This window comes from Xyrauchen texanus, chromosome 28, assembly GCF_025860055.1.
Source record: "Xyrauchen texanus isolate HMW12.3.18 chromosome 28, RBS_HiC_50CHRs, whole genome shotgun sequence".
Lineage (NCBI taxonomy): Eukaryota > Metazoa > Chordata > Actinopteri > Cypriniformes > Catostomidae > Xyrauchen > Xyrauchen texanus.
Window position 1 is genome coordinate 33482413 of NC_068303.1, and position 19626 is coordinate 33502038.

The following is a 19626-nucleotide window of genomic DNA, read 5'->3' on the forward strand; positions in this document are numbered from 1 at the left end:
CTCTGCGCGGTTCTTAATCAAAATACCCATCTTTAGGTAATATTAATGTAAACCCAGCTGTTAATGAATTACTAGTGTAAACAGATGAAAACAGATATTAAAGCAAACACAGACGTTAATTTATAAGCAGACGGGACAAATTCTTCAAAATCTGTTTGATGTATAAATGTAAATAAGCTGCATTAAATTATAGGCATTTTTCCTGCATCAAATCAGTATTAATGTAGATCTATCACACAGTAAAGTGTGTCAAATATTTTAGTACTTTCATTTGCATTAAATTACCTTTTTGTAATGGTTTACTATTATAATCTGTTAAGTTTTAATTGCTACTGTTGCTAAAAAACTTAAAGCACCATTTATTATATTCTCTATTTAATTACTGGCTCTTGAATAATTCCTTTAAAAGCTTGAAACAATTTTTTACAAGGAGACACATTGTTTTAATTTAAATTGTTAATATATATTTTTTAATTAGTAAAATAAGTGTTTTATTGCATATTTGACTACCAGTACAAATCTAAGTTGGGATAAATCTGTTAATGAAGCTTTTTTCCGCTTGTTTTGCTTTTTACTTAGCATGTGAGAAACAGGCTAAATAGTTTTTTTATGCACTTTTTTTTTATTAGTTATTTATTTATCAATATTAACAAGGTGCTGTTTAGTTTGTAATGTATTTGTTGCGCCCTCTTGTGGACTTGGGGCATTTTAAATGTATGTATTTCATTTACAACTTTATTGCACTTTTGCATAGACTGAAGCAGAGAACATTTAGTCGGACCCTCTAGTACATTACATGTTACTTTGTTTAGTACCCTTATTTCCAGGTTTTGTATATCACGTAAGCATTTTTTCCTTCAGAAACGTGAGAGAATCATGATCTTTTTTTCTAAACAAAAAAATTGTGATTCTCAATTTATCCAGAATCTTACAGCTCTAACAGAAAGGATATTAAAAGACACATTATTCATTGAAAGTGGAGTGCATAGATCTCTTCTTTGATGGACACACAAAAAATGTTCTCAGTGTTTCCCATTAATTACCTAGAGTGTTGCGGCCTGCACAGTCTAATTTGTCCCACCACAGTTTCATGATGAACCAATTTTTTTTTACACTTCTCATAATAGCATAAAAGATCTGTAACGTTGTGTTCTGCACAATTGCTTCTCTCTCTCTCCCAGTCAGTCAGCCCCCCTCCCGTACACGCGCTTTCTAACGTTAATGTGATTACCAGCGGCTCTGACAACATAACTATTTTCAGCATCTGAGGAGAAAGTTCAACACAGGTTACCACTATTGCTTAATTTCTTTGACTCACAGGGCTCGATATTAATGCTTGTCTGTAACAAGTGGATTTTTGAAGGGGCAAATGAAAGAATTTTACTTGTCAGACCGGACAAGCATGCTGATTAAAACGTGAATAACGAAAAAATAACAACCTATATTTGTGATAGCCTAGGTCTGCATCACTTATTAGTTAAGTTCATATTCTTATTCTGTTGCTAAATAATCAAGAGCCCGTAATTTTATAATTCACTAGCAATCTAGTAACAGCGATTGCATAGGTACACTACTAGGTTGGGCATCAGCCTTAATTATAGAAAAACATATAACATAAACTTTGACATGTACTTGAGCATGTAACTTAAATGTCCTTTTTTGCTCTCCGGACAAGTAACTTTTTTACTCGGACAAGTGAATGACCAATTTACTTGTCCAGAGGACAAACACATGGCCGAAATGTCGAGCCCTGGCCGAAATGTATGCTCTTGTCGATTTTGTGAAATACGTTAAACTCCATCTCGTTTATGCTTTGTGTGTGTGACTTTTTTGCCGTGTCATCACCATTCATATCTATTCAACCAATTAATTTATGATTAGATTACTTCTAGGAGCACAAAATTGTTTACAAGAGCACAAAGTTCTTCACAGATCTAGACTCTTAATTTTGCTCTCAATATACACCAGATGGATCAATTAAACTTTAAAAATTTACAAAATGATCTTCCGGGGGAGCAAGAGGGTCCGAGGTCCACCTACCACGGTCTCACAAAATCCTGTGGGAAACACTGGTTCTGTTTTAATTAGAGATGCACCAATTGTGAAATTCTGGGCCGATACCGATGTTTAAAATAAAAAAAAATTGCCGATACCAATTTAAAACATTATATATTTCTTTTGTTTTTGCTGTTATTTAATCCCCCTTTTGTGCAGGTGAAACAAAGAAATCTTCATTATAAAAAATAAATTAGCTGTTTTCAAGTCTTTCAGCCCTGCATCACACTAACCTTGAATGAGCACAAATTCATCATACAAATTTATGAAACAACATTTAATATAACCTTCTTTCAAATTACAAAGAATCTTTTTGTGAAAAATGACTTTTTCAAGAGCCTTTTTAGCCTGCTATACACCTGCTATACAGCAGAATTTTTCACTAAATCACAGACCAGACAGTAAAATACTCCCACACCACCGACAATTTCTTGCACTTATTTGAAAACAAACCAGACGGGTGCATGGCATCGGTTGCCTTCTTATGTCATGCCAGAGTCGTGTCCAGCCAGTGGCTGTGGGTGGTATTATAGTTCCACCTGTTGGATCTTCTCCGAAACAGCTGCTGGGTAGGCAACTGTTGTCCAAGTCGACCACAAATAACAAGGAAAAAAAAATAAAAAAAAACAAATCGGCCACTGCCATCGTATTTGCCGATAGGCCGGTGTCCGTCAACAAGGCGAATATCTGCCGATACCGATGTTTGGCCGATACACCGTTGCATCCCTCGTTTTAATCTCAAATGCTTTTCAACAAGACAAGGCAATTTTCCAGGTAATCCAGTCCTTAAATTTGTAAAAGCTAAATTCAAGCACCATAAGCACTTTAAGGAACTTGTGCAAACCCTGTTAACAGTGTTGAAAAAAGCAACAAAGAGATTTAAATATTTGATGAGTGTGACAAAGGTTCGTGTTTGGAGCAGATAAAGGAGGCAGCGGGAGCCGGTTCCCACAGTCCACGTAAGTCACTCTAATAAAATAAAAGTTCATGCTTTCCAGCTTTATGCCAAACAAAAGATTGCTTTTCAGCATCAATGGAAATCAAGATCAGCTATTCAGCAAAACACTCAGCACACAGACACGCAGTCTCTGGTGTATAGCTCTCTCTGAGGACTGGCCTACTTTTATCTCCCTGCCTCTCACTCCACAATGAGTTATTGCATTTATACATCAGCACGGAATGGTGCAATAACTCTAGCTAGTCGCCGAAGATTTAAACCATGCGAATCTTAAGACAGTGCTCCCTAAATTCCATCAGTATGTGGACTTTGCAACGAGAGGGGCGAACACGCTTGATCTTGTTTACACAAACATCCCAGGCGCAAACCGGGCGGAGCCCCGCCCCCACCTCGGCTACTCGGACCAAATCTCTGTTATGCTAATTCCAGCATACAGACCGCTCGTCAGATACACAAAACCACAAAATGATCAAGGAGGCTGCAACATATGGCGACTATACCAACTTGGAGGAATACACAGCATCAGTGACCAGCTACATCAGCAAGTGCATTGATGATGTCACCTTCTCCAAGACCATCACCACACTCTCCAACCAGAAGCCGTGGATGACTGCAAAGGTGCGTGAGCTGCTGAGAACCCGAGACTATGCCTTCAGAGCAGGCAAAAAGGCTGCCCTAAGAACAGCGAGGGCCAAACTGTCCTGGGCCAGAGGCAAAACATGCACACACCCAGAGAATCCACAGTCACTTCCAGGACAGCGGTGACACGCGGCGCATGTGGCAGGGCATCCAGGCCATCACCAACTACAGGACAACATCAGTTGCCTGTGACAAGGATGCCTCCCTTCCAGATGCGCTGAACGACTTCTACGCTAGGTTTGAAGCACAGAACGACGTGGTGGTGAGGAAGACCACCCCTCCTCCCAACGACCAGGTGCTCTGTCTCACCACGGCTGATGTGAGGAAAACTCTACGTAGAGTCAAACCACGGAAGGCTGCTGGACCAGACAACATTCCTGGCAGAGTGCTCAGAGGATGTGCAGACCAGCTGGGAGATGTTCTTACCGGCATCTTCGACATCTCTCCGAGCAGCGCCGTTGTTCCAACGTGCTTCAAGGCCACCACCATCGTCCCCATGCCAAAGTAGTTTTCAGTGTCCTGCCTCAATGACTAACGTACCGTTGCACTCACACCCATCATCATGAAGTGCTTCAAGAGGCTCGTCATGAGGCACATTAAGACCCAGCTGCCCCCCTCACTAGACCCACTGCAGTTCACTTATCATCCAAAGTGTGGCCGCTCTCTGCTGAACATTGACGGCTCCTCTGTTGAGATTGTCAAGAGCACCAAATTCCTTGGTGTTCACCTGGCGAAGAACCTCACCGGGTCCCTCAACACCAGCTCTATTACCAAGAAAGCCCATCAGCGTCTCTACTTTCTTCAAAGTCTAAGGAAAGCACATCTCCCAACCCCCATCCTCACTACATTTTATAGAGGGACTATTGAGAGCATCCTGAGCAGCTGCATCACTGCCTAGTTTGGGACTCAGACAGCTGAGAAGATCATCGGGTCTCTATTCCCTCAATCAAAGACATTTACAAAAAACACTGCATCCGCAAAGCAACCAGCATTGATGATGACCCCACACACAAACTCGTCACCCTCCTGCCATCTGGCAAGAGGTACCGAAGCATTCGGGCCCTCACGGCCAAACAGTGTAACAGCTTCTTCCCCCAAGCCATCAGACTCCTCAATACTCTGGACTGACACACACACACACACACACACACACACACACTTCCTGAGTTGCACTTTAATTATTGTCACTTTATACCTGTCTGCTACCTCAATAACTGCTATGTGCATAGAACACTATCTCATAGTGTGTTATGTTTACATTTTTAGAAACTGTCATCTTTTTGCACTACTGAGTACTGGTCGGCGCTGCATTGTCTCTCACTGCCTATTGTCCTGTACATTTTTTGTAATTTATTGTACTGTCCCATACTTTTTGCACACGTTTGCACGTGCACTTTATATAGGTATGTTATTTAGTCTGTGTAGTCTCATATGGTTCTGTGTTTGTCCTATGTTGTTTTATGTAGCACCATGGTCCTGGAGGAACGTAGTCTTGTTTCACTGTGTACTGTACTAACTGTATATGGTTGAACAGCAATAAAAACCACTTGACAATGCACATGCATGTTCTTGAGTCGACTGACAGGCAATGACAGTTTCAAAAAGGTGATTGTCAGAGTGTGTGTTCCAGTTTCTCCCATTCATTTTAATATAAGTGGTTTGTCTTGGGCTAAATAGACTTCGATTTAATTAAGCTTTGCCAACGGCAAGCAGTTGCGAAGGAAAATCAATTTCCAATATTCAAGAAGTGTTTTTAATAGTCGACTAGCTGGTGCAAATCAAGTATTCTATTAGTTGATCACTAATTTATAATATTTGTTTTTCTGGAATTTATTGATATCATGCTCATAACCTAATTTTCAAGACAAGCTGTGGCTGCTTCTAAATTAAATGGGTTATTGCCGTTCTGATCGTGGGGACACAAAACTTGGACCTTAAACAGATCGGGATGTCAAAGCAGACCAGCTCGAAAGATCAAGCCAATGAGCTTCATCACATCTCTCATAATCTAATTTGCAACCAGTTAAAGCAAAACTCACATGAACAAAGAGAGCACGGTGCTGTCCAGTCTGGCTAGCATCACTGCTTAAAACAAACGGGGTGGATTGTGATTATCCAGTATGGCTAGATTTGATTCTCATATCAGATAAAAAAAATTATGCAAATCAAATTTTTGAAAACAAAGTAGGCTAAATAAAGCATTTCTCTGCATGTTTTGCATGCAATACAGGAACATGGTCACAGAGACCATGGTCTTGTGTAAGCAAAATGCAAAAGCTGTATTTTTTTATTTTTAACTATAGAACCAGCAATAGGGTACCGCAGAACAATCTGTACAGTAACATATTACAAAACAACTGGACAATATTTCATCTCTAGCAATAGCACCTAAAAGAGAGAAGATTATGTATTGTGGCCACTAGGCCTGGGTGATATGGCTACAAACTTTATTTCAATATTTTGTACCATATTGAAGTATATATTGATGCTCTGAAATGCCTCAAAATTGATTATTTTTAAATCAGAGAAACCATAATTTCATCCATACAGACACTGTAGCCAAGAAGATTATATATGGTCAGATGTGCACTAAAGCCAAGCACACACACACTTCACAACTGATCACAGACTGTATGTACACAAACAACACCACCATTGTCCCGACTGAAACAACAATTAATAAACTCATATTCATAGCAAAGTTAGAGTTTATTCGTGATAACACAAACAACCAACATGAAAGATGGGCTTAGGCCCATAATTGCACTAATTTGAACAGAACAGGAAAAAACAGCTGAGAATAATGAGGCAGCGTTTCGGGAGACGTGGGTGATGTTTTATTTTCTAATTATTAATTTTTTTGTCTCCTGCTTCTGAGTCTTTCTCTCCTCTTGCACTCTCTATTTCTATGGTTGTTGCTCATTGCCGGTCTCTTGTTCATCAATGCTTAATTGATTTCTCAAGCAGCAACCCCGCTAGTTGTGTCAATTTACGATCACCTTTGGTGTGGAAAAGAGAAGCTAATATCTGCACTCTCAAAGAAGCAGATATCTCATGTAGCCTTCCTGGACAAGCAACCGATGGTTGTGGTTATAGTTATAGGTTAGAGATAGATTAATTCTAAATTAATAATTTAATACTATTAAACAAAAATTATGAACAATACTTTAAATATACACAAAATATTTAACTATAATCAGTTGTTTTTATAGTGTTTTTATATAATGTGACTCATTCTTATTTTTAAAAACAGCTTTTAAATAAAAGGCTGAAAGGGATAAAAATCTAGTTTAAATTGAGTGTGTGTTTTGATAAAAAAATTTGAGACCATGCATAATTTTTAGGGGGGGCCTCTGTAGCACCTCATTTTCACCTACAGTCACAAAACATACAGTACATATAGTTCTCATTAAGCTGTGCAACTTTCATAATTATAGTCATTAGGTCAGCTATTTTGGATTATTTTAATATCGCAGCCTCTGAACTTTTAAATACTCCTCCTAGGTGGTTTATGAGACTGTCACCACATTTAGAAAACATTATGCCAAAACATAGGAGATGCTGAATTGCAAACAGATTTTGACATATCGAACTGTGTTGCCATGGCGAGGTATTAATGGCAAAAATGGGAAAAAGGAAGTCTCATATCTTCTGAGCAATGAGTGATTTAGGTCAAAATTGAGATGGTATGTCAAGTCTTGGGGGCTAATCACATGGATTTGACTATTTTGTGTCACGGTCATAAAGCCACCACCTGGCAGTAAGAAGTGTGGCTCTTACAACAGACTTTAAAATAGTCCTGTTATAATTGCTAAAATTGCTTCAAAATTGTTTAAAATGTCAAATTACAAGTTATGCTTTGGAGAGACAACACTCAAGCGCATCAAACAGCAGCACGCATCCTCTTTCAAAGCACCTGAAATAGCAACTGCTTAACATTAAACTGTATACTTATGATCTTCTTTGAAGTGTTTATAAACTGCTAGCACACACTGGAAAACTCTCCCTTACTTTTCAAAAGTTTCATCATGCAACTCATTTTCACTGGGCAATAAAGTGATGATAAAATTTAAATAAACTGTTGATATGGAGTTAATAAATAAATAAAACAGATATCGGACTCTGTATAGGCGAGTAACAAAAATGAAGTATCGGTACTCGTATTAAACAGAAATGGTATCGGGACAATCCTAATCGTTTTGTAATAGAATCCAAAGGCCAGTGAAGAGTCGCACCTCTATAGCATGTCACGCTGCAGGAAATGTCACGTCAGCTACCCTTATCTGAGATCCTGTAAAAAGATGACAAATGGTCTTATCTGTTTCCATGATCACCTGAGGATACCTGACCTTGTGCCTCCATTTCAAAGTCCACAAAATTCAGACTAGACTCAAGGTTTTTGTACAAATCATCACAATTGCTACTCTTCAGGCGTGGTCATATTTACCTTTGCACTGCAAAATTCAGAAGGCAAAGGTGGAATGGGTGGACACGGAGCAAGTGTGAAACCATCAAAAAAACTAACTGCCACGCAGTCTCATTTTTACACTCCAAACTTACGTCAAAACCCCACAAAGTTTACACAACAACAGCATCTTCTGATCGTCTGTGGATTCCGTTCATAGACAGAGGCAGAAAATCTACTATTTGTACCTTTTATACACTGCCTGGACAAAAAATGTTGCATACTCTGAAGGCCCAAACATACTCTACTCTAACTCTGGTTATTGGCACCCATTTTTATTGATAATTTATTGATATGTTAGCACTTGCCCTAATGAAGATGCATGCCAAATGCCAACTTTCTTGATCAAATGGTTGCGGATTAAGAACATATATTTTGTTTTAGCCAGAATAGGCAGAATTGGACGAAACTTGGTATGCGTTTTCAAAATGTACTGTTGTCAAAGTATGCCAAGTTTAGTGAAGTTTTGATTTTGTGTCCAGAATAGATAGGTCAATGAATTTGTGCCACACTTCCAAAAAATTGAGACTAGACTCAAGGTCGAGCTTGCTATGCAAGCTCAATTTCATGTATCGTTGCGTTGGGTTATGAATTGCGCTGACACATTTCACAAGTATGCGCTGTATTCTCAGCGTTGCCGCAAAGGGCGCTATAGCGGATTTTCTTTTTTCAATCAACAACTGATATGGCGGAGCAGCAATTTGAGGAGTCTAACTGAACAATTTAGATTATACAAACATATTTTTCAGCAAAAGCACACTCCTCAACTGTTGACTCCAACACATCCAGTTTCATGGTGTCTAAAAAAAAACTATTTTGCCCCCTTGTGGTCCAAGGTTTGTAACCGAAAGAGCAACTCAAGAGTGCATGTTTGTACAACGGACCACGAGTTGAATGTGCGTGTGTCTGCATTTGTGTGCTTGTATGAAGTATGTTTGGACCATAAAATTTAATTGGACCACCTTTAGCTTTGATTACAGCTCGCACTCGTCATGTGGTATTGTTTTGACAACCTTATGTAACATCACAAAAAAACAATTCCCTCCAGAGTTGCATTAACGTTTGGACGAGATCTTGTATTGATGACAGGAGAGTCGAACCACTCCATAAAGTGGTCTTCTTCAGCATATCCCAATGACTTTCAATTGGGTTAAGGTCAGGACTCTGTGGTGGCCAATTCATGTGTGAAAATGATTCCTCATGCTCCCTGAACCACTCTTCCACAATTTGTTGTTGATTAATCTTGGCATTGTCATCCTGGAATATGCCTGTGCCGTCGGGGAAGAAAAAAATCTATTGATAGGATAACCTGGTCATTCAGTATATTCAGGTAGTCAGCTGACTTCATTTTATTGTTGCATAACGTTGCTGAGCCTAGTCCTGACCAATTGAAGCAACCCCAGATCATAACACGGCCCCCAGCAGCTTGTACAGTGGGCACTATGCATGACGTGTGCATGACTTCACGCGGTTCCTTTCTCACCCATCGCTTTGGAATAGAGTAAATCTGGACTCATCAGATTATATGACCTTTTTTCCATTGCTCCAGTCAATTTTTATGCTCCCAAGCAAATTGAAGTACTTTTTCCAATTAGCCTCACTAACAAGTGCCGTTCTTGTGGCCACACAGCTGTTTAGTCCCAATCTTGTAAATTCTAGTCGCATTGTGCGTATGGAAATGCTCTTACTTTCACTATTAAACAAAGCCATGAGTTCTACTCTAATTTTTGATCTCCGATAACTATCATTCAAGATTTGTTTCCGACCACATTTCTTATGTGAAGCTAACGGTTCACAACTATCCTTCCAGGTTTTAATAATGCGTCTTCCGACATGGTTGTTTAAGAAATGAGAAGCTACACACTGCATCAGTTAGGGTTAAAATAATTGTTGCCAGCTGAAACATATCAATCACTGCAATAATGATCCAATTATAGGCTCTTAAGTATCTGCTTATTTAAATCCAAATGCCGATATATTTTTTTTGGGCCTGGCAGTGTATGATGCTACAGGCTACATTGGTTAGCATTTCTTATACAAGCATCCTTTATTCTTGTAAAAATACTCAAACCGAATAAATTGACAACCCATATAGCCTTGTAAAAGTGTATTTGTAGTTGTATTGTTTTTAAATTTAATCCATCAGAGCGTTTCTAACTAAATTTCATTGTTATAGATGAGGGGTCAGCAACCTTTTTGAAATGGAGTGCCATTTTTTTGTTTCCTGGTCAATTGCTGTGCTGAAGGACAGTGTCATTTTTAATGTAAATTTTATTAGGTAATAATTTAAAACCAATTTATGATTTTCTAAATTATTTTTTATGTCTTTAATACAGAATTTTGTACAGCATATAAGAGTCTTCTTTTAATAGAAACCATTTTATTTTGAGGATGAGCCACCAGTTAAAGGAGTAGTTCACCTAAAAATTTAACATTTACTTTTACTTTATAAGCAGCTATATTCCACAGAATAACAGTTTATAGAAAGCATGAGCTGTTGGGCTTCAAAAAGGACTTTATTAGCTTTATTAAAGGTTCAGTATAAAGACATCATAACAGTAGTCCATTTGACTCGTGCACTATATACCAAGCTTTAGGCACACAACAGCTTTGTGTTGTATGGACTACTTTTATAGTATATAAAAAAAAAAATTTTCTTTGGACCTTGACAGTAGTGCTCAACATTCAATGTTTTTGTATGTAAAAGAGCATTGTTAGGATTTCTTGAAGAAAAAATTGTGTTAAGAATCTACTGGATGACAAATTGATAATGGTAGTCTTGTACTGTGTGAAAACAATTATTATATTTGAAACCAAAAATTATAAAATTTTGGCCCTATCAGATTTAAAGCCTTTATTCAGAAAATTACTGCATTCAGAGCCTTTACTATTCTAAAGGACCAAATTGGGTAATGATATTTGTGACCTCAACACCCACGACCCTCCACACTCAAAATGGTTTGGTTTGGCCCCAATGTTCAAGACATGGTTACAGACTTGCAGATGGGTAATAACAATAGCACGCAAGAAACAGTGAAAGAGGAGCAGGCTATTTTATTTAGATGAAGTTTTTCACACCTGCATTCCAATCTACATCTTGATGTAATCCTTCCTCATGATCATGCAGTGTGTTTTCATGAGCTGAATGGGAGAATAAACACTAAAGATGAGACTCATGTTGCGGTTGCAACATGCCGATTAACTATACCAGCCGATTAACTATTAAGCCCTTTTCGGTGAATCGCACCTGCAAAATTCTAAAACTTTATTTCAAGGTTTAATTTATATTTTGAACCCCACTATGTGGGCTTATGTTTTCTATTAATCTAATTTTGAATGTGACCATGGTTTAAGGAGGCCCATGTACCTGTATGCTGGGTTGGATATCTCAAGGATTAATAGTGGTCTTTTGAAAGGAAAAAGAAACAAATGAAACAGAATGTAGGCTGTCATACAGCAACTCATATTTTGTGTTTTAAATACGTAACACCTGTAACACTGTGACATGAATTCCGTTACTCCCCAACCGTGTGTGTGCGAAGCACCGCCCACACAGAGGCCACTATCAAACCAACTTCCATTAGGTCAAAACTGAGAATTCGCCTCTCGAAGTTCACCAAACTTGAGCTCAACGCAAAATCCGCAAGGGGAAGTTCTTCATGCCCAGAAGTCCAACAAGCGAAATACACAATCCAAAGATTCCCACTGAAATTACTGTATTTCATGAAATTTCAATGTACAAAAGGTAAATGCCTATGGTAGAAGCATACAACAATACAAATTACCTGAAAACTTTCAGAGTGAACAGGCTGCTTATCAACTCTCCTAGATCCAACCTAGCCAGCATTTCAAACTGGTTTTACCCAAAATACTTATGGCTTATATCCCTGATGATCTTCAGGTCATTAAAACTCACTACAAATGGAGCAATACGGGCCATTTACAGTCCCTGATGAATGATGATGCTGATTCATCAAGAGAGATATGATGTAAACAATGATGTCCCATGAGCTTCTCCCTGTATAATGTTGTGTAAATACAAACTATAAAGCCAACAAGCACAATAACACCTTAATCAAACTTATCTCCAAAAAAACAAATAAAAACAAGATGCAAACACCGGAAACGATACAGTGTGAGAGTCAATACAGATGAATATATACTCAATAGATGTGCATTTAGCAGTCAAATTGTGGCACCACAAGATGATATACAGGAAACACTAGCTGAAAAAGTATACTAGAATGCACAGCTCAATTGAGACCCAACAGATCCTCAAAAAATTGCTGTTTTGCACTTTGAGGCAGTGAAATGTGAGATTTAGGGCCCACACTGACATTTAAGAGATAGTCAAGGGACAGTCATCATTTAATCACCCTCATATTATTTCAAACCAGTAAGACTTTCATTCTTTCATGGAACGCAAATGGATATGAATGACAGCCTCAGTCACCGTATTTTTCCCCACTGAATACAGCCTAACATCTCTGCATGATCCACAGAACTAATGCAATTCACTCAGGTTTGGAACAATGACCACATCTACATGCACTTAAGAAAATTATTTATTCCAGGGTTTTTGCAGAAAGCACCATTCTGAAACATCATGTAAATGATAACGTCGCCTTCCTCTACACTGCACAATTCCACGGGTGAAATAGTAATCTCAATGGGAATCCGCATGATTGTAAAGTTTGCGAAATGGTCTTCCGGTGGCGAAGAATTTCCCCTCGCAGATTCGTTTGGAGTTTAAGTTTGGTGAACTCTGACAGGCGAATTTCACCACGTTGACCAAAAGGAAGTTGCTTGGTTTGGCAGTGACCTCTACGTGGGCAATGCTTCGTACAGAACAACACTTAATATTCACAATGGACAAGGAATCATCTTAGAGGTGAGTTTCTTTTTTTTTTTTTTTTTTTGTGGTTTTGTATTTTCTCCCGTTTGGCATGCCCAACTACCAATGTGTTCTAGGTCCTCGTGGTGGCATAGTGACTCACCTCAACCTGGGTGGCAGAAGACAAATCTCAGTTGTCTCCACGACTGAGACAGTAAATCTACGCATCTTATCATGTGGCATGTTGAGCACATTGCTGCAGAGACCTTGCGCATGTGAAGGCTCGCGCTATTCTCCGCAGCATCCAATCAACTCACCACGCACCCCACCAGGAGCGAGAACCACATTATAGTGACCACAAGGAGGTTAACCCAACATGGCTTTACCCACCCCAACAACCGGGCCAACTGGTTGCTTAAGAAGCCAGACTGGATTCACTCAGTAAGCCCTGGATTCGAACTTGCGACTCCAGGTGTGGTTGTCAGCGTCTTTACTTGGTGAGCTACCTAGGCCCCCCTGAGTTTCTTTTTAACTCAAGTCTCACAGAGTATAAAGTGCAGCATTAAAAAGAGGCTTCTTGACAATTATATTTGTGCTGGTTTCACACATGCGCACGTCTGCCTATGCATGATTACGGGTGTAACGACGATTTACTCATTTTCTCGATGCATTGATTACTAATGGTGCTCGTTCAGAAGCATCGATCTTGAAATATGAATTTTGAATTGAGAATTGATAGTGTTGGTCAATAATCTATTTAAACTGCTAAAAATCGAATTAATCGCGATCTAGCAAATTTGTATACAATACTTTAGAAAACATAAATATTAACTTTGTTGCATGTGTGTTTTAAAGGACATATGTGCGCCCTCATTCTCTAACAAGCCTCAAAGCGTGCCCTCACAGCTCTCCTTTCACAGACGCGTGCTGTACTCATACATCATCCTTCACGGGATTGCGCCCACTCTCCATTCCATGAGTAACTCTCATTTAAACTTTTTCTGGGCAGCTTTCTGAGGCTTTCAAGCACCTAATATCTGTTCTCTTCACCGGACTGCCGCTGACTATCTCATGACCAAATGACAGCTCAATAGAGCTTGTCGAGTCCAACGTGCTCAAACCATTTGATATTGCTGCCAGCTCTTGCGTGGCCACTACTGAAATAAAGTGTTTTAATTGTGGGGAAACTTATGCGTTATTATGCTAGTGCGTGCCAGGACCAGTTGCTTTCCCACCGTCACTTCCGAGGATTCATCATGCCTTCTCTGTGCTTTCTCAGGGCCAATGTCCTTTGGCCGCCGATTACACTTGGACAAAACAAGGCCAACTGGGGACAGAGGCAGGATCAATATAAAAGTTTCATTGAGTCAGAAGTTAGCACTAAGATCGCTAAACTTATCAGGTTGTGTATACAGCTTACAACAGTGCAGATAAGGGAAAATTAAAAATTATTTTTAAAAAACAGGCACCGTACAGATCTGTTAAAAAGCACAATGAACAAAGTGGTGCCCAAAAAAAGAACTTTCCATGGTTTGAGATCATGGAGCTGTGAAGTGGAGAGAGCACTCGTAAACCCATGGCAGTACAGTCGGTGGGTTGTCAATGCTTGCTTATCATGCTAGTAAGCTAATGTTTACAAATGATATAAACTTGATATTAAAGATAAAATGATACCTCAGCTTGAGCTTCCCTCTTACTTGTGGAATGGGCGGATGGTGTGACGCTGGTACCAGGGCACCGTGTTAAGCAGGATTTTTGGGCAATGTCGCAGGCTATTGGCCTGATAGTGGAAACGCAAATCGATATTGATCTCACGGATCAAGGTCCGAGGCTATTGGCCCTAGCTGGCCAGTTAATAGCCCTGGCTTGTACTGGCCCAATAGGGGACAAGTGGCTATTGTTTAGTTGAGGAATTGATGTGAATTTAAGTTGATTGCATCTTTGTAATGTAGTCAGATGATGTTCCTTTTTTGTTGTAATTGTTTGTTTGAATTAGTTCACTGATTCAGGTTCCCCACAGTCATGAAAAACCTGAAAATACCAGGTAATTTTAAAATAGTGATTTCCAAGCATGGGATTTGGATGCAATTTAAAATCTTTATGACCACAACATTTTTAGTGAAATATGGAATAAGAAAAACTTTTCTAGTGAAAGGTGGCCAGAACTTTATAGGCAGCATAAAAGTAATCAATGAGACTCCAGTTGTTAAATCCATATCTTCAGAAGCGATATGATGGGTGTGGGAGAGAAACAGATAAATTATTTAAATAAATTTTTGCTAGAAATCTCCACTTTCATTTTCAAATGTATCTCTTTTGTTTTTGCACACCTACTGGGCAGGGAAGAGAATTTATGGTAAAAAAGGATGCATCTATTAATACTGTATACTATTGATCGTTTCTCACCCACACCTATCATATCACTTCTGAAGACATGGATTTAACCAATGGAGTCTCGTGGATTACTTTTATGCTGCCTTTATACGCTTCTTGGACCTTCAAAGTTTTGGCAACCATTCACTTGCATTGTATGGATCCACAGAGCTGAAATATTGAGTAAATATATATATTTTTTTACTTTTGGGTGAAATATCGCTTTAAGGAAAGAAACAAAGCAATAACTCTGGGATATCTGGAAATAAAGCTAAGCAACAGAGAATAAAGTAGTGAAGTCTTTCTCGAATCTCATGTTTGTTATTTACACAAGCGTTGCTGATAAATTACAATGTTGTGTATACGGGAGTAAAGAGGAAAATGCGTGGTGTCCATATAAATGAGGGTTAGTAAATTATTTTCATGATGATTTCATTTTGTGGACTGAAAGTCCATTAAAATTAGCACAATGGTGGATATACCAGAGCCTAAAAAAGGTCAGGAAAGAGATCAAATGTTGACCTTACCTGTGTAGCCTGCACACCAGCCCCAAGACGCCACCATCGCCAGTAACCACCTGAACATCACCCCTTCAATGTACCAGAACGTGTGGGCATTCAGAACTCTTAGAGGCTGCAGGACTATCAGGTATAGGCAGTAGGATGGGATGGCGACACAGTTATTGACAAACATAAAGGTAAAACGGAGCAGTGACTTCAGTAAAATCCAGGCCAGTTTCCGGGCCGCGTCCACATGAGGAGCCATTCTGTACTGACCTGCCTGCAGAAGAGAGAAAAAAAAAGATCAGTGCAAAATAAAACCAAACACTTAAGCAATCTGAGCAGCTGACATTCATTTAAATCAAGTAAGTGAATGGAAATCATGGAGCTGACTAAAGGAGTTTCTGGCAGAAAATAAAAAGACTTTAAAATCCATACATAGAAATTAGTGTATAGAAAGCTTACACCTGTATACTGCTTTACAATCACACAGATCCAGTAACCTCAGATATAAATATGCCAGTCCATTATGATACCCTTCAAGCCAGTTTAAACATTGTTGTCATAAAAAAAATGGGAGAGAACCACTTCAGGGTAACCACAGTGACTAAATACATAATACAGCTCAATCATCACCAGATTGCCAGGATTAATTTCTGTATTTGTCATGTTGTATAAATAATCATCATCGTCGTCGTCGGTGCCTAGGTAGCTCAGCGAGTACTACCACCCCTGGAGTCGTGAGTTTGAATCCAGCATGTGCGGAGTGAATCCAGCCAGTTCTCCTAAGCAACCAAATTGACCCGGTTGCTAGGGAGGGTAGAGTCACATGGGGTAACCTCCTCGTGGTCGCGATTAGTGGTTCTCGCTCTCAATGGGGCGCATGGTAAGTTGTGTGTGGATCGCGGAGTGTAGCATGAGCCTTCCATGCAGTGGGTCTCCGCTGTGTCATGCACAATGAGACACGCGATAAGATGCACAGATTGACAGTCTCAGAAGAGGAGGCAACTGAGACTTGTCCTCTGCCACTTAGAGGACAAAAATGTCTGCATCAAAAAACTGCCATAATAATAATATATATTCATATTATTTTCCACTATCAATGTGTTAATTTATTAAACCAACATCAGTCCTGATCATACATTCATCATTCATTCATTTTCAGGATTTTAACCCTTTAAATGCCAGTTTGTTTATATAATGCCACTGTTGTTTTTTTACACACACAGAAATTTCTCAATACACACATACATAACACACTCTGACATCCATACCAACACACCCACAATATTTTAGCAGCATAATTTATTCAACTGGCCTACAATGCTCTATATTAAAGCAAACAGAAAATAAGAAAAAAGCATGTATTTGCTCCAAAGGCTAAACATAAGAAAAATGGCGCCATCCGGTGGAAAATATAAAAACATTTTACATTTTGAAGACAGGGCTCCTGAATGAAAGCATATTATAATAGAATGCTTGATTTTATGCTTTAATGACACTGGGGTCAAATATTGCCGTTTTACTGGGTTTCAGTGGGGACTTTTTTGTCCTGAAGTTCCTGAGTGTAACTATTTTGAGTACACAGTATATTATAGATGTATTATAGGAACGGAGGATGAAATACCAAAATTTCCCCAAAATACACACCTTTGGGGAAATGTATGCCGTTGACAATAACATAGCCAAAATTATCGAAAAGACAAAAATGTCCCGAAGGTCACACAAGGGTTAAATCAACAAATACTCTCAATAAAGGTGAATGTTTGAAATGAGTTGCTGAATAAAGCGCTAACGCGGCTAACATGCTACATGCAGGTTTAACGGCTGCTTTATTAGCATTGTCAATCTCCTTTTAAGCAATTTGTCCAGTTTTAACATTCTAATATAAACATATGAATGAATAAATTAAGGCGATAAAAAATATCGTTTCCATTCAGACAAAAGCAGAATGTGTTATGTATTAATAGCTGTGTTAGCATGCTAAGCTAATATAAGCTTGGCTCATCAATTCCGTTAAACAGTCAGGTTGGGTCATCTGATCGTTTATTTGGTTTAATTTACGTTTTTATTTGAGTGACTGTTTCATTGTATGTACGTGTATACAGTTTATATCATCTTCTATTATCTCTCCTGTAGTTTAAGTGTTCGGTATCTGGCTGATTCGGGTGTTTAATGAGATTTGGACTAAAGTCCTTGACGGATCTGTTACACACCCGACACGAACCGGATCAGAACAGGAATCCAGGTCTATTAAAAACGGTTGAGACGACATCAGCCCAGCACAAATCTCTCTATAATCTTCAAATGTGCGTGTGTTTTCTCACCGTGCTAACGCGCAGCCCGTTGGTGAAGCTACAGATGGGTTCGGCCACTTCGGTTCGGTCACATGTAGCGGATGATGATCGATGAGCCCGTGAGCTTGAGATCGTGTGCTCCACGGCTTGACTCGGTTCCGACAGTCCGTGCCCTGATCGGATGCATGCGCTTCAGTTACTCACACGCATGCTGCTGCTGCTGCTATCGTTACCGCTAGTCACACAGGCGGTCGGACCTCTGGATCTGCTCTCAAATCCCCAATTCGACCACAGCACACGTCGGATATTTGACTCATAAACTCATGTTTCTGCTCCGGATGAGGCGTGTCCGACATGTATTCGCAGGGCCTCCTCCAGGATGATGATCTTTGCGCCGTTATTCTGAACCTCCTTCAGGCCGCGGGCACGCGCAGACTCAGATTGAGTGCACGCGCACCGGCCCGTCTTCGCTTCTGGAGACCCCAGGGGTTAAACTGTTGGAGTGATATTAAGAATTTAACTTCCAGATTTCTGCAAGAGCAGTAAGCCCTATATGCACTGTGCTGGACAGTTTCATAAAGCTCACCGTAAAAAGCTGTAGTTTAAAAGATGATAAACTAAACTAAACCCTAAACAGAATCTACAAATAAAAAAAAATAAAAAAAATATTCAAGTGTTTTGTACTAGTATATGTATGAAAAAGTTGGTAAGCTATGACCCCCAGTGGGCGCCTCAGAAACAGTAAGCTAAACATTAAAAGATGCCAGCAGTTGAGTCTTTCTTGCGTTTTTGCAATACTTGGATGTTAGTTGGTAGAGCATATAAATCCTCTTTAGCTATTTGTATACCGAGGAATAACGTTAATTTTGGCAGCAATAACATCAACTGAGAAAACAGAATTTTTTTTATTGGAAGTGTTCACATTTATTGATTTTACAATAAATCACATTTATTGATTATTGATTTAAACCTTTTTAAATCTTTGGAGAAAGACTGAAGTGTTTGCAGAGCAATAGGGATTTGCGAAAAGTCTTCTATGCACAAAGCGATATCGTTCAGCTAGCCAATAATGACTATTTCTGTTGTATGCAGTCTTTATGTGGTAATAATTTGACCTCTACAGCCATGGCCAAAACTATTGGCAGTTACATAAATTTTGTGTTTGCATAAAGTTTGCTGCTTCAGTGTTTGTAGATCTTTTTTTTTTCTTTACATGTTTCTATGGCATACTGGACAACAATGATAAGCATTTCATGAGTTTTAAAGGCTTTTATTGGCAAAAACACTCAATTTATGCAGAGTGTCAATATTTACAGTATTGACCCTTGTTCTTCATAACCTCTGCTATTCGCTCTGGCATGCTGGATATCAGCTTCTGGGCCAAATCCTGACTGATGGCGATGCATTCTTGACTTATTAGTGATAAGAGTTGATCACAATTTCTGGGCTTCTGTTTGTCCACCTGCTTGACCACAAGATCTCTATGGGATTAAGATCCGGGGAGT

The 19626-nt window shown here is 39.2% G+C and overlaps 1 protein-coding gene across 1 annotated transcript in view; it reads right to left on the bottom strand.

Annotated features, from left to right (window-relative positions):
- LOC127622025 (acyl-CoA:lysophosphatidylglycerol acyltransferase 1-like) overlaps nt 1–18541 on the bottom strand; it is a 59541-nt gene extending 41000 nt beyond the window's left edge. Inside the window, 2 exon segments of the mRNA XM_052095889.1 lie at nt 15852–16104; nt 18152–18541. Of these exon segments, the coding sequence (XP_051951849.1) occupies nt 15852–16089 (238 nt within the window). The 5' untranslated portion in view covers nt 16090–16104; nt 18152–18541.
- Between the last annotated feature and the right edge of the window lie 1085 nt (nt 18542–19626).